Source organism: Haemaphysalis longicornis, unplaced genomic scaffold (assembly GCF_048455015.1).
Source record: "Haemaphysalis longicornis isolate Haplotype H1 unplaced genomic scaffold, Haemaphysalis longicornis Haplotype H1 scaffold_1315, whole genome shotgun sequence".
Lineage (NCBI taxonomy): Eukaryota > Metazoa > Arthropoda > Arachnida > Ixodida > Ixodidae > Haemaphysalis > Haemaphysalis longicornis.
The window spans coordinates 14,690-26,795 of NW_027526236.1; the positions used below are offsets into that span (position 1 = coordinate 14,690).

At 51.7% G+C, this 12,106-nt stretch overlaps 1 protein-coding gene across 1 annotated transcript; it reads right to left on the reverse strand.

Moving 5' to 3' along the window:
- Positions 1-667: 667 nt before the first annotated feature.
- Positions 668-4,038, reverse strand: LOC144164661 (uncharacterized). The gene is made up of 2 exons (XM_077694993.1): positions 3,752-4,038; positions 668-920 (listed from the first exon to the last, which is right to left on the reverse strand). The coding sequence occupies exons 1-2, from the start codon at positions 3,923-3,925 to the stop codon at positions 687-689; spliced, it is 408 nt and encodes a 135-aa protein (XP_077551119.1). The 5' UTR covers positions 3,926-4,038; the 3' UTR covers positions 668-686.
- Positions 4,039-12,106: the final 8,068 nt, after the last annotated feature.

Below are 12,106 nucleotides of genomic sequence, written 5' to 3' on the forward strand. Positions count from 1 at the left end.
CGCTGCGACTGGAATTCCGCCGTGCAAGCAAGCGCGGCACAGGTGAGCACTGCCCCGGCACTCGCTCTCTCTCTCCCTCTCAAACTGAGCTCCCCGGTCGACCTTCAGGCCTTCTCGCACAGCGCTCGCGCCCTTGACCAGCCTTGCACCCGAGAGTTATCGCAACGAGCGCAAAAAAGTTCCGCGGTCGTGAGTCTTGACCTATCAAGCCCAATGTCACGCGTTTCCTCTCCCTCCCGACTTCGCCTTGTTTCGTTCGCCTCCTCGAGCATTCCGATTGCGCGGTTACCATCACTGCCTTCAGCTCTTTACTCATTCCCATAGGTGCGTCGCTTGGCCGCCGCCATGTCAAGGGTTGCAACATGAAAACTTTATTCCCCTTTCTGTTTTTAAATCGAAGCCCGAAAACCGGAGGTCTCGTGTGCGCAGAAAGCTCCTCCTGCGTAACCCCATGCGCAAAAAAATAAACGGTTCGGAGTGGAGTTAGAAGTGAAGGTAGAGGGACTGGCTGGCTTGATAGATGACGTAGCTACACTCGCATCTACGGACGTATGGCGCATCGCAGGGAGCTAATGCGGAACGGAGGGCCTTGGTGGTACGGGTGGAGCAGCGTCAATGCCTTTGGTCTGCGACCAGCTTCGCTGGTCATCCTTCTAGTCACAGTCCCTGCAGACAAAAAGGCACGACTACTCACAGGGTCCCCGGGGGCTGTACGTCTCGTAGCTGGAGCAGGAGACGGGCGAGAGGCCGCTGCTGTTGGCCAGCCCGTTGAGCAGCGGCGGCGGCGGGGACAGCGAGCCGACCGACATCTGCGACGAGGGCGACGAGATCCAGGCGCCCGCGTCGTCCTGGCGCACGCGCTTCGAAGGCGCGGGGCCCCCGTCGCCGCCGACACATGGGCTCGGAAGCCGCGGCTCGACCTGCGTTGAACAACGCATCGCGCTCAGCGCGAGTGGCCGGCCCCGGGGGCAGCAAGGGCTGCCTGTCAAGCGAACGCATTGTTTTCCCTTCGCGTAGTATTATTGCACGAACGACATCATCACAACGATCACAACGGCGGACATTTCAAGCGACACGTGAAACGGCGCTGGGGGATTCTCGCCATCTCACTGACCAATGCCATCGAGATGCACCAAGCTACGTGCAGCTTAGCTCTTCCATATTATTTATTTCTTTATCTTAAGCCTGGTTATGTCCACTGCAGGACGAAGGCCTCTCCGAAACATCTGCAGCCACGCCTATCAAGTATCTCCCAATGATTAGAAATCTTCTTTAGTAGTGCGCCGTTTTTGTTTTTAATGACGATAGTCTTACAGGGCTACCTGAACGCCAAAATATTCGTCACTCGAACCAGCCAGAAGTATTACTGACGACCCAGCTCTCATGTGGGTCACTGACGCGTTGGGAATTGGTGAGTAAAAAACACGGTCGAGAGGAATAGGAATGTGGACATGCAGAGTGGGGACAATAGAGGAGAGAGGGACCGGTCGCGGAATAAATGGTCCCGGAACTAATGGTCCCAACTTCAAACTAGTACGAAGAAATAGTCCCACCACTACTGCTCCTATGCATGAGCGCCTGTATGAGGGAAGGAAGGGGCTCAATGTATTTATGTTTATATGTTTGTATTTGTGCACAATGTATTTGCACCTGTTGATATATAACGTATTTGCTAAGGCTGGATTTACTGGAGTGAAATGCGGTATACAAATTTTTTGTCGCACATGTGCGACCTCGCGTAGTTCCTTTGCTCGCCTTTTTTGTTTTTCCGAATACCAGGCAAACCAGTGGCAGACATTTCAATCAAATCAGCGTGTACTAGGCAGCCCTCGGCCGGTGTTTGAAGCGAATACAATAACGGGCTGCCATAATTTTCTTACTTAGTGGCTATAAGTGCACTCGCTTCGGTAACATTTTTTTGCTTGAGATGGCCCTTATTGCCCTCTTTAGAAGAAATTGGCCATGGTGCTGACTGTTGCGACAGCCTGGCTTGACTAGTGGCTCAGCCTATGCTCGCGATCAGACGTCCGCATGTCTGGAGACTGTGCCTGTCACCAACCTCGCTTACTGGCGGCGTCTCGCGACAGGTGCGGCTTCCTGGAACACGGCTGCACTCACACTATCTTGAACGGGAAGGTAGCATGGGGTCTGGCCGTGCGTGGAAATAGTTGCGGTGACGGAGAAAACTTCCGAGGGGGGTCGAGGGGGCAGAGAACTCACTATGCACGCACCCGTGAAGTGCTTGCTCACAAGAAACTAATGGCGCTTCTTTCTGAGGCATGCCTCTACGTATTCTGTCAATCACGGATGGAGCCGCATGTTTCCTACGTGGCTTCTTTTTTGCCCCCGTGTTTGCAAGTAGCATATTCATTGGTTATATAATGACAAGGCAGATTATTAAACTAACGATATTTTCATAAACCAAAAAGTCGAAAACAGAAAAAATGAAAATATTACAAAAATCAAATAATGAAAGAGAGAGAGAAATAATAAATAGGAATATTCGTCTTCAACGTTTTTAAAACGCGAAAAAAAAATTAAGGCCGGAGAAAAACGGCGGAAATACGAATAGAAAAATTCCCCAAACGGGACAATCGTGTATGCCCTTCACTAGCACAAAAATGCATGGTTGGCAGAACTACCGCGTTTAATCGTTGTAATAGCGTAAACTGAGATAACCGGTTTAACGGAATCTGAAAAACAAAAATTAAAAACCAAGTAAATTTTAACAGAGCCCACGTGGAGTTTTATAGAGTCATTTTGCCCAAAAAGGTGCCTGGGACCATTTTTTCCGGGACCATTTGTTCCTACATCCGAGTTGGGACCATTTCTTCCGGAACCATAAGTTCCGGGACCATTTGTTCCGGAACCATAGGTTCCGGGACCATGGGTTCCGGACCATAAGTTCCGGGACCATTTGCTACGGGACCATTTGTTACGGGACCATTTGTTCCTACAACCGACAGGGACAGGAGGGGACGGGGAAAACTAGCTAAGCAATCATACGGAAGGGATATATCCCCTCCCATATCCCCTCCGATTAAGGTGGGGAGGAACTGATGAGAGGAGGGGGAGGTATAGCGGAAGGGAAGGCAAGAGGGCGGGGTGAATAAAGAGGAGGGTGAACAAAAGTGTAGCTGAAGGGGTCGGGGAGGAGGAAATGGAACGGTGAGGACAGGCAGCACCAACGGTGGTGGTGGAATGAGTCAACGGAAAATATCAGGGCTAGTGGATGAGGGAGTAGAATGAGCGGCCGTGAAAGGGGAGCGATATGAGGAGACACGGGAGAGGGGGAGGTGAAAGGGGAAGGGGGAGAATTGAAGAGCGGGAGCAAAGGATAAGGGAACAGAAGGAGAAAGATACTAGGTGAAGGAAAAAGGTAGAGGTGCGATAGTTTTGGGGACAGGGGAGGGACCAGAGAAGAGGGGAATGCGATGAGGAATAGGAACTGAGAGGAGTATTACGAGACGGGATGGGGATCACAGGGGAGAATGGGAGTAGATGGGAAGAAAGGAGGTGGTGCTAAGTGGCAGGGCCGGCCGAACCGCTATCGTCTTTCCATGTCGTTTGCAGTGAAGCAAAAAGATACAAGACCTTTTTTTTTTTTTTCGTTAACCTACCCTTCTCACATCGTCACACTTCCTGCAGCCCCCATGCATTATTAACCCATAAACGCTCACGAAAGGGCGCGTGTGCTCCGTCCTTCCCAGTCGCGCGGTTACGCAAACAGGGCATCGCCGCGGGAGCTCACCTTGACCACGCTGGGCAGGTTTGGGGAGAGCGCGGGCGGCGATCCCGCGGCCAGGCCCCCCGCTCCCCCCTGGGCGGCCTGGAGCAGCACGGGCTTCATGGAGGCCACCTCGTCCGACGATGGGGCCACCGCAGACCGGCGCCCCAGCGGCTGCAGCTGCAGCTCAGACAGCATCCGGCCGCCGGGCTGCTGACGCCGCCGCAGCGCTCCTCCGGCAGCCGCCGCTGAAGCACGCGGCCAACATTCGGCCCACGCACGCACGGGGGCTGCGTGAACATGAGGGAAGAGAAGAGGTCAGCCGAGTTGGACAAGGGAGGCCGCAACGCCACACACACACACACACCGTTAGCGCTCTTGGCGACCTGCATGTTGTGCTGTTGACTCCAATAGACCGCAACAGGGCTACAGACAGACACGGCGAGGGAACAAGCGCCAAGCTATTTCGTGAAGATGGCCCGAAAGAGGTCACACGGTTCTTTTGCGCAAAGCGTGGGGAGTAATGCTAAGCCTCGATTTGATAGTCTTCTCAGCCAGACATCAAACTTGTACAGTTTTGTGATGCCACGTTTCCATTCGGTGGCCGGCCAGCACCAACAAGAGCCTGAAGGGTACGTATTCGGGCATGCACTTGGGCCTGGTGGCTCCAAAAGCTACGCCTGCAACTTCCCTCGGCGTAGATAACACAAACACCAAGACGAGCGGTCCCACGCGTGTAATGGCGTCGAAGATATTTACACAAATAACACAACGACCACCACTATACCGCCAAGCACCTCGCCCTTGACTCGGTCTTCGACTTTTGCGTTCCGAAACTTCGGTCCGCTCTTTTGTAGCTGACAAAACCGTACTTAGGATTTGGAGTATTCAACGACGAGAAATCGAACGCGCAATGGCTCGCATGGTCAAACAAAACAGGCTACTATTCAGACACTTTCAGCAGCACCTTTAGGACGCAGTATTGGCGGTGAGATCTTTGAGTGGCGCCCCCTGGCTCTGACGTCGGCTTAGGGATTCGCGCCGCTGTCGTCTGCTACACTCCGCTTGTGAGGGGCAACAGTGCCTGGGCTAGAAATCGCCCGCTTCGTTGCTTTAGAGCGGTTAAAAAGCGTATTTCTAGCGACTCAGTTATTTTGCCAGCTACTGACGCATCCGAATAATTTGAAGCTGTATCCCCCACAAGTTTGCAACACACGAAGAGATAGAGAACAACTTTCTTCAGAGTATCGGTCAGAAGATCGTGTGTAACTCGTCCTTTCTTGCTTATTCGCGAGGATCAGCGATCAGAGCTTCTCGATAAGTATTCAAAATGCGTAGGCTTCCCTGCAGCATTTTTGAGATGCTCCTATGAAGACTCAGCAGTCTAATACTACGTACCAAGCAGCGGCCTCTACACGCTCATCGCACAGCAGGAAATAAAGCGGCTTTCTTCTGTTTCTTTCGTTGTTGTCTTGTATCGGATTAATGTTTCTTGCTTTTTTTTCTGCCCAACGCATTAATTTTTCTGCGCCGTCACCAACTTCTTATTAGGAGGTTTCGGGATGTTTGGGAGCCTCACAAACGTAGTGTGGATATTTCCTTCATTTTGTATGGCATACATTCCCTTCTTCACAAATTGGCTTTCATTACGGCTGCGTGCAAGAAGGTGCATATCCGCAGCGTGCTTTGTTTATTCACACGCAAATACAATGAGAAGGTTTGTGCTACGCCACCGCGATCGCGCCCTAAACAACGTGGTCCACAGTACTCGAAGGAGGCTTTCGTGCTCCGAATTTCTATCGTAATTATATCGTTACCATAACGAACTGACTCTCAACTCGAACAATGATGACATGATTACGGTGTTGAGGGCATGATATACTCGCTAACTAACGTAATAAATAGTATACCTGCACATATTACAAGACTCGAAACAGAAGAATTCCAAGTAGCTCTTTGTTGCTTTTCAACCCTTCCAGGCGCGAAGAACAAATCCTATTCTACTCGGGATGGCGTTCTATGATTTGAAGAAAATTACTTTTACTCTCTTGTCCTGGACTGAGGACCCGGCCCACTAACCAGATCGATTTTATTGTTAAACAAAGTTTTCCCCTCCTCCCCTTACTCCTCCTCCTCCTCTTGAGTGCAGTTTTCCTATAACGCATATCCAAATATCGGGAAGATATGGTTGTGCAAAATGTTCCGAAATATCCCTCCAGGTCTTAACAAACATATATGTGTTACTATAAATTTAACGAAGACGTGACTCGTTTTGCTCAATAAACCTCCGTACTGGTTAGATGCCTGGTATAGAATCAGCACGCGCGTATATACACACTGGGTTATTTGGAACTCAACCTACAGTTTTTGCAGTCTATAGTGCATGTCGGCAAACTTTCATGACTTGACAACGTAAAGTGATGTGACAAAACGCGTTCGAGCGTTCGGCAAGGTTGCAAAAACTGTTTTACCTTACATATGATTACCGGGAATCGTGATGCCTTCCGCCAAAGCCGACAGCCCTGAAGGCCTAGAATTTGTTTTGGTCTTCCATTTTCGCTGTTGTCGGTTATTAGCAGCTGACTGTTCCTTTTGTTCGAATGCTTACATGAGAAGCTGACGTCTATCTCTGAATCTTCGCTCTCCGCACAGGACCGGCTTCGCAAGGAATGGGGTGGCGCCGGCAATGTTTCTCCCGTAGCGGTATCCAAAACTATACTTTAATTGACACCATGAGCTAGTGTATGCGATTTTAAGCTTATTATTATGATAAAAAGTTACCCACACGCCAATTCTGGTGCGGACAAGCATCAGACGTTGACCGAGCGCAAAGAAACAGCAGGGAGAGCGATCCTGAGTGAAGCAGACGACAAATGCGAGAATCCCTAAGCTGACGTCACGGAGGCGCGCTTCGCAGCGCCGCCTGTGTTCGCGCTCACCGCCAATAGAGCAAACGCTCACTAAAACGTTAAATTTGGTGCTTCGTCAATGCGCAAAGCTAATTTATCAAATTAACGTGACACTATGGGCGAGTTAATACTCCATTGAATTGATGCTTACAACGTGAACAATTTATCAGTTTGATCAGCAGCCGCACTGCGTGATGGAGATTAAATTTCACCAAAGGACACGGGCAACGGAGAAACAAGAAGATAAAACAAATCAGCTGTACGAAACTAATCAGCGCGTCTCCGCACTTAAAGGCGGAAAACGAGCTTGGTTACCACACACTGCTGCGAATGCGAACATCGACCCAACGACGCCTGATTGAACGTGCGGCCAAATGTCAAAAATAGCGCGCCACATCACGCGGATTCACATAAGGGGGGCAAACATTTCGAGTACGTCTGGAAGCGATTGATTTATCGGGCCCGATAAATTTAAGGCATCGACCAGCAACTTTTATCGAGTCTGTTTGTGCCTCGGGCACTCTCGCCAGCTGATAACAGCCAGCATAAATAATGCATGTCTACCGATAAAGACACCTGGCTATCGCTGTTAATGCAGCACGCCACGTACTAGCAACGCCCACACCGAGTTCCTCTCAAAGTGCATGTAACGATTCACGTGATACTGTATACACTGCGAAAACATCGGATAACAAAAGTTCCGCGTATGACCATGTTTTTCAATTACCGTTTTAATCGCTAATGAGGTATGAAGCGCTCAATACACGCACCAATATAGGCCAAGGAAACCTGCTCTCAAAGTGCATGTAACAATTCTTGTGATACTGTATACGCCAATCATATCAGATTGCAAAAGTTCCAGGCACGATCAGGTATAACAAAATCTCTTTTCTTCAATTATTTTAGCGCTAGCGATGTATAAAGTGCATAACGCCGCAATAAGGTCAAGGAAATGCAAGCGTGCACGCGCACAACGCGCTGCGTGCAGACGTTTAAGGCAATCGAGGTTTTCACTAAGCGTTTTTTGCCTCGCGCAAGCCTCAAATTACAACTTTTTCGTACCGTACAGCGTGGCTGACCGCAGACAAAGGGCACAGCCGGCCCCCTGACTGAGACACACACACCGTCACTTCCTGCGCTTTGACAGATCTGGAACTCCGCGGAGCAGGGAATACGTAGGCCGAGGGAAGACAGGCGACCTTCCCACACGCCTTGCAATTTGGAAGCGTTTCTTGTCACCTGCTCAGACAGACGCGCAACCGCAACCGGCAAGGATTTTTCAAACTGCACGGGGACAATCTCCTGCTCAATCGCTGCTGATTTCGGAACCACGTTCCATTCAAATTAACGTACTATATAAACAATTTGATTGAGGATCGCGTTAAAAGTGGCGAAGGGTTATTCCAGCAAGACAACATTTCGAAACGAGTATGCATGAGGTGCAACATCACTCATCAGCAGTGCACGCTCGGTTAGCATGTCGCGGCCGTACTCGCTCCGAAAGTTCCGAAAGAACGTCCATCCAAAGTACACAGACATCAAGCGAAAAATGCGGGATGGGTGATCTTTCACATCAGGTGCGAACTAGAAAAAAGTTGCCGCACCGCCAACCAAAACTGCGGAGATATCAAGAAAAAATACCACATGGGCGAACTTTACGCTCAAGTGCGGAAAGGACAAGCAACTGACCTCATCAACATATGAATAGATGATTCGCGTTTATTTTGTTCATTGAGCGGGGCACGGCCATCGGTTTTAGAGGTGGGCGATTGTTGGGATCTTTTATTGAATTGACTATTTAACCCCAAAAGGGGGAAGGTGGTCGTTCGTTCGGAACTTTACGGTCCATCCTCCACGCGAAAAAGTTAAAGGCCTCACGATTTCGTTAAGTTCGTCAGGAGACTGCTCCTTGCCCTGTGCGAACGCCCTTTGGTTCCCCGTGAATTTCTCCCTACCGAACGCTTTGTGGGCGTACGGTGCGCGAGTTCAACGTCAGGCTTTTCATTTTCTTTTTTAATGACAACAGCCTCCAAGTCGGGCGCTGCTTCTTCGGCCACACGCACGGCTTAGAACGCTGGCACACAGCCGCGCGGTGCCCCCCGAAGGGTTATTCGTGAGTGGGTTCTCCAAGGAGCCCTTCTTTCCACTCTCCTCTTCCCTGGGCGGAGAGGCAGGCAGGCCATGGTCGTCATCCGGTGGCGCATCCGCAGCAGCGCGGGGCCAGCAAACAGCGCCGCCGAGTGCAGTAGCCGCAGCGACCGACCTTCAACCCGGGTCGGAGCTCCGCTGCGCAGGGCCATCGATCGGGGCTCCGCGAGCAGCGAACCAAAAGGCGCGCCTGACCTTGGCCGCCGCCGGCACGAGCGGCAGACGCGCTACAAGCGCCGCTGCCGGGTAGCGCCACCCAGAGGCGAAGAGGAACACTACTGCCGTGGGCGGCGGACTTGGCGGCGCCCGACCCAGCAACAGACGCGGGGTAACGCGAGCAAACCACAGCGACATTTTACGGCCCTCGTAACACCGTTCCTACTGGGTTACAAGGGCCCCTCTTATGAAACACGCCGCCGCGCAAGAATCGCCCACCGCGCAGACTGAAGCGATGGCGGAGGAATCGAAGTGTGATACAAAGTGTGAATCCAAGGCCGGCGCAGCTTTCGTTGCGGCAGGCTTGCGAAGACTCTTTGGCACTGAATCGCTGCAGCCGCCAAGGCTTACGACGATGGGGTAACGAGTTCGACGTTCGCCGTGGATACATGCGAGGGCCGCTAACCGCTGGTTCACTAGACCAATTGACGGAGCTCGCAAGAAAAAAAAAATGATGAAAATGTCCAAAAGACACGACACGCGCTTTTGTGTTGCCCCGATTGAAAAATACGACTTCGAGGCCGTGCTCTGCGCATGCTTTACGACCACTGAGCATCCTGAACGATAAAGTAAACGACATGATGTGGACCGCTGACGTTTACCGCCTTATGACTGCGTTTACCCCTCGTTTCACTAGTTGCACACGCAGTGCACACATCAACTTCATCATCGTCGGCCTATTTCTGTCCACTGCAGGACACGCTATTCAGCCGCAAATAACCTACAACGCACTAAAGGCATAAACTTGGCCAACCGTTTGGAGAAAGGAGGCCGTTTTGTAGCTATTTCCGACACTCCGCACACGTGCCTACGCGTCGCTGTTGTATTGGCCTTTGCCGACCACTGCCCCCACTGGAGAGTTTAACTGCCGCAGACAGAGCGGACAAACCACCCCGTTCAGTACCCGGTACACCAGCGCATAACCAGTTTCCCCGCCTCTGAACATGCACAGTAGCGCTGGTCGTCTACCGGCATCGCGCTACCGGTTACCGTACCGGGGCCGGTTCTCCGCTCTGCTGTAGCTCTATAATAGAGAGTTATAGCAGAGCGGAGAACCGGTTTCGGTACGGTAACCGGTAGCCGACCGGCTGGGCACATGCGCAGGTGCACCTACCGTGTACCGGGCGCCGTACCGGGACCGGTTCTCCGCTCTGCTATACTCTCTAATGACTAACAGATTAGACCGCCATGTTTATCCTGGCAAGCTATAATGTAGCATCATTTGCTCTCTCTCTCTCTCTGCGTGCCTTTGCTACGCCATGCTTGTCTACCAAAGGTTGTCGTCGACCGCCTGCGCACATCTTTTCCTGCCTAAGAGAAACGACTCCACAGGGTTTTGAGAGTAGAAACGCAGCTGCACAGCGCGATAATCATGGACACCGTGCAGCGACAAGGGATACAGAGGGAAAAAGAAAGCAGGAGCTAGAAACAAGGAACTACAAGCTACAGGAAATCAAAGCCATTCGTTACGAGACTACCTCACCCGCTGTGAGCGCGGTGCGTGTTTCGTAGTGGCCACGAATCGTGCCCTTACGGCGGCTAGAACGCGTCACGGTAAAGCGTCGGTACGCCCGTACCTTCGCAGCGAGGCCAAGGACGTCGCGAGCTATACGTGCGCTTTCCATATAAGGCTGCCAGGAAAAGAAACGACCGGAAAAATGCGGGACAAGCAAGAAAGGAAAAAAAAAAAAAAAAACATCAAAACGGCGCGCTAGGCGAAAAGCGTACGCGCCAGGGCAGAGGGCGACTTCAATGGCCGTCGCACCGCTTTTGTTGCCAAATAACTCTCACTAGCGAACGAGACCGGCGAAAGGGAAGCGTCAACCAGTCAAGGGCCGCCCGCGACGCCCCGGCCAATGGGACTCGCTCGACGTCATCGGTCGTCCTCGGCGGGGGCCCACTTCCGGCACCGGAAGTTAGCCGATCTCTGCGACAACGTCGCGGCGGGACCTTGAAACGGCGTCTGGCACAATGATGGTGCCCCCACTTGCCCAACTCGTCGTCACCAACGTCGCCGCTCGTACTACGGGCCCCGCCCCGCCATGCAAAATGTCCGTCGAACGCCCCTCTCTCATATGCAGCGCCTGGAACTCCACGTTGTCAAAGAGGCCAGGTCGCGCCGCAAGACGTGACCAAGGAGGTTGTATAGAACTAGAACCTCCTTGGACGTGACCCCCGAGGATAATACCGGAAAGATTACCCAGACGGTAAAGCATTGCACCACTCCGCACTAGAGGCCGTCAAACCATGAGTGAAAAAAGACTACGGTTAACAATCGGAACGGCGCTATAGGGTGCGCTGCAAGAATGGAAAGAACCCGACAAACCGGCACGGTTTTTATTTAACCGAATAATCGGGTCGGTCTGCCGATAGACATATCAATTAAAAATAATAAAACTACATTTCATTCGTTTTTTCTGCCTTGTAATCAACACGCTGTGAAGCTAAATCATTTTAGGCATTCATAAAGACACTGCCCTGTCACTCGTGTCGCAAACAAGTTCGTTCGCTCTTCACTGCATGCACACGTGGTGGTTCACAGTAATTCCGGCAGCACTAAAACCCGCTCGCGTGCATTCATTAGGCTAGGCCGCGCGTCAGCATTTTGTTTTTAACGGGCACTCTTCCTCGAAGGAGCCACCGCGACGCTCGCCACCACTGTAATCATCGTAACCGCCGCCGGCTACTTCTGCGCAGATTACAGAGCAAGCACCCTATAACCCTTAAAATGTCCACGTCTGCCAGACAAAAACATCAACGAAAGATGGAATCCGAGTGCGGGCATTTACAACACTGCGCCAATTGATTTTCTTGGCCCAACAGACTACATTGCGCACATACCAGTCATTTTACAGCGGAGCTGTTAGCCTCTCGTTGGTCGGAAAACTTCGTGTCGTAAACGAAAAACCCAGGCGGGACCCAGCAGTTCTCGCCCAAGACGCCGAGACCATGCGTCGGGTCCATCAGGCGTGCAGCATAGAGCTCAGTATATTCGTGTACAGAAAAAAAGCCGCAAAGCAAGCATCGAAACCGCACGATAGATGATAAGGTGCCGGCGAAAATGGGACCCCCCTCCGTGTGTTGTGATGGAGATTAAGTCTGCAGC

Bases quoted from the DNA above. Each gene is read 5' to 3' on its own strand.
- LOC144164661 (XM_077694993.1), bottom strand. From the start codon at position 3,925: ATGCTGTCTGAGCTGCAGCTGCAGCCGCTGGGGCGCCGGTCTGCGGTG. The intron at 921-3,751 runs GTGAGCTCCCGC...TGTTCAACGCAG, and splicing joins ACCTGCCCAGCGTGGTCAAG to GTCGAGCCGCGGCTTCCGAG.